Below are 2,639 nucleotides of genomic sequence, written 5' to 3' on the forward strand. Positions count from 1 at the left end.
TAGAAATTTTGTTAAGCTTCTCTATTTTCTTAAGGTTATCAAATGATACAGGGAATCTGATTTCATCTGCCCATACTACGAATCTTCTACACCATCGAAGGCTTTTGTAATGTTGTCTAACGTTATTCATAGTCCTGCCCAATGCTAAGTTTTTATACGCCGCAATGCAGTGTAACAAACACTCATCTCCTTCACTTTCAGGGTTAAATACTGATTCTTTACCCCTTAATTTTGCAGGATATGGTACGTATGATCCAAGGTGCATAGGGTGGCGAATATATGAAAAATTAATGGCAAAGCCTGACATGGAATGAATTCCTACACTTGAGGATTGGACATTTTTTAGGCATTCGTCAATTTTTGCAGACATTTCTTCAACCCATGAATTTACGAGAACTTCCACCTCTTCCTGTGTAACAGTCTGAGTTTCGCCTCTAATTGAAAATACTTCGTCTAATATTTCATATTGATCGTCGGCATGATTAAGTTTTTGCAAAATTAGGCTTACGTCAGGGTAAATGTGAAATGAGGGAGGGAATTCTTCCTGTATTTGTCTGAACTGATTCTCTATATATTCTTTAAAAAATTCCCTATACCTATTTATATATATGCTGGGGTCAGCGTCTAAATGACCGGGATGGAGAATGAATGTCTCGAGAATGATCCTTCGAAATGGCGTATGACTTCTAACACTCTCTGAACAACGTGATCTATGTTATGTACCTCTGGGGAATCTGGAGCGTTGACTTCTTCATCTGATATGTCATGAACAGAGAGTTGATTGTCTTCTTCATCTGAGGATGCCTGCAGGTTGCTGTCTGGTGCATCTTCTTCTAGCTCCTGGGACAGCTGGGGTTGACTGCGTACAGGCGTGCTCCACTCAGAGGGTTGGGTTGAATCCAGGGGCGATTCTGTAATATAATATTAGCAATAAATAAACGTTAAGAGGAAAACAAATTTGAAAACATTAAGAGGATTTGAAAACCTTAATAGGAAAACAATGTTTGTAACTTTAAGAGGAAAATATCGTCTAAATAAGAGGATTTATTCAGAGGAAAAACAAAAAGTCTAAATAAGAGGAAAAACTGAATTACAGATAAACAATAATATTACTTACGAGCTGGGATGTTGATTCCACCAAGTATGAGATTCTCTTGATCACGAATAGGAACTCCTGTAATGGAAACATTTTTCTGTATGAGTACATATTACTTGTTTATACACTTGTTAAAATATACAATTATTAACTTTTTAAATTACGAAAATTATTGTGAAAACGTACGGTTATTTATGATGCGACGGCGTTTGGGTGGAGGTTCAATGACGTTTCTGGCTTCGGTGGGAGGTTCCTGGTTAACGGACCAACGACAGTACGGGCAGGAAGTAGAACCATGAACTGAAATAAGAATAATATATATAAATTGACTGTCTGTATGTATGTATGTGTGTTTCAGATATATATTTTCTTTGAAAGTTTATTGAATGTGCGAGAAAAACGATACTTACGATTTGCACAATAGAGTTGTCCACAGCTGGTACAGGTTACGTCAAAATGTCCAGGTGGTGTAGACCCGTTGCATCCTATACAGTACAGTCTGCATTCTTGAAGAGCGTTGATGGACATTTCACCTAGGCATGTTAAACATCGTGTTTGACACACATGCCTGATTTCGTTGTTGAGAGGAGACAGGCACAGGGGACACAGTGACATGATGATATGACTATGCTGGGGGCAACCTTGTGAACAGGATGAAGATTGAATGTTGACTGAAAGTGTAGGCTTAGAGGCCTACACTTTCAGTCAACCTCTAAGACTTTGGCCTTAGGCGATCTGAGGAGGCCCCTGAATGAGCATAATAACAATAGTGTGCCCCTGAGTGAGCGTTTGGCTGTTTTATTAATAGCGAGAATGACTGGCGAATACTGGGATTAAACTCTTTATTATACATTGTGTAAACTAAAATTAGATGACTAAATAAATTATAAATAAATAAATAAATATGTTTTATTAACGCCTAATGTATATGTATATATAAATTATTACGGTGGCGAACGCTGACAATGACTGGTAGATGTCAGGGCAGGTAATCAGGTGATGATTGCCTCGGGCAGACAGCCTGGGGCAGGTAGCTGGTGCCAGCTTAGATAGTCTCGGAGGCAGTTTCAGTAATAAAGGTTACATTGAGATGCATCGGTTGATTTGTGTAAAACTGACTGGTTAATGAAAAAAGGAATAAAACATTACGATGTCAGAAAAATAGGAAGAGAGAATAATATGAAGAGGAGAGAGAGAGAGGGTGGAGGGACGGTCCAGATATTATGGAGAAGATAAGATAAGAGGTAACCTGTATGCGGCGTCTGGCTGACGGTCTAAAGTAAACACAGGTGACGCGAGACATTGTGAGGTAAGGGGGGTAGGGAGGGGGTGTGAGGTACGAGCGGGAGATGTAGTGAAATGATTCAGATATATAGCAATATACTAGTTTCTAAGTAAGAAACAAATAAGAACTCTTAACAAAACTCGTATGATATTATTTCATGATAAGAACTTTAACAAACTTCTAAAGTCTCGGAAATTATTTTCATCATAAGAACTTTAACAAACTCGTATGACATTATTTTCATTATAAGAACTTTAA

The 2,639-nt window shown here is 38.1% G+C and overlaps 1 protein-coding gene across 1 annotated transcript; it reads right to left on the bottom strand.

Annotated features, from left to right (window-relative positions):
- Positions 1–624: 624 nt before the first annotated feature.
- On the bottom strand, positions 625–1,661 carry LOC138359298 (uncharacterized). Its single transcript, XM_069318434.1, has 4 exons — positions 1,507–1,661; positions 1,283–1,396; positions 1,118–1,174; positions 625–911 (listed from the first exon to the last, which is right to left on the bottom strand). Exons 1-4 carry the CDS (start codon positions 1,622–1,624, stop codon positions 625–627), a joined length of 576 nt encoding a protein of 191 aa, XP_069174535.1. The 5' UTR covers positions 1,625–1,661.
- Between the last annotated feature and the right edge of the window lie 978 nt (positions 1,662–2,639).

The sequence above is a fragment of the Procambarus clarkii genome, chromosome 90 (assembly GCF_040958095.1).
Source record: "Procambarus clarkii isolate CNS0578487 chromosome 90, FALCON_Pclarkii_2.0, whole genome shotgun sequence".
NCBI lineage: Eukaryota > Metazoa > Arthropoda > Malacostraca > Decapoda > Cambaridae > Procambarus > Procambarus clarkii.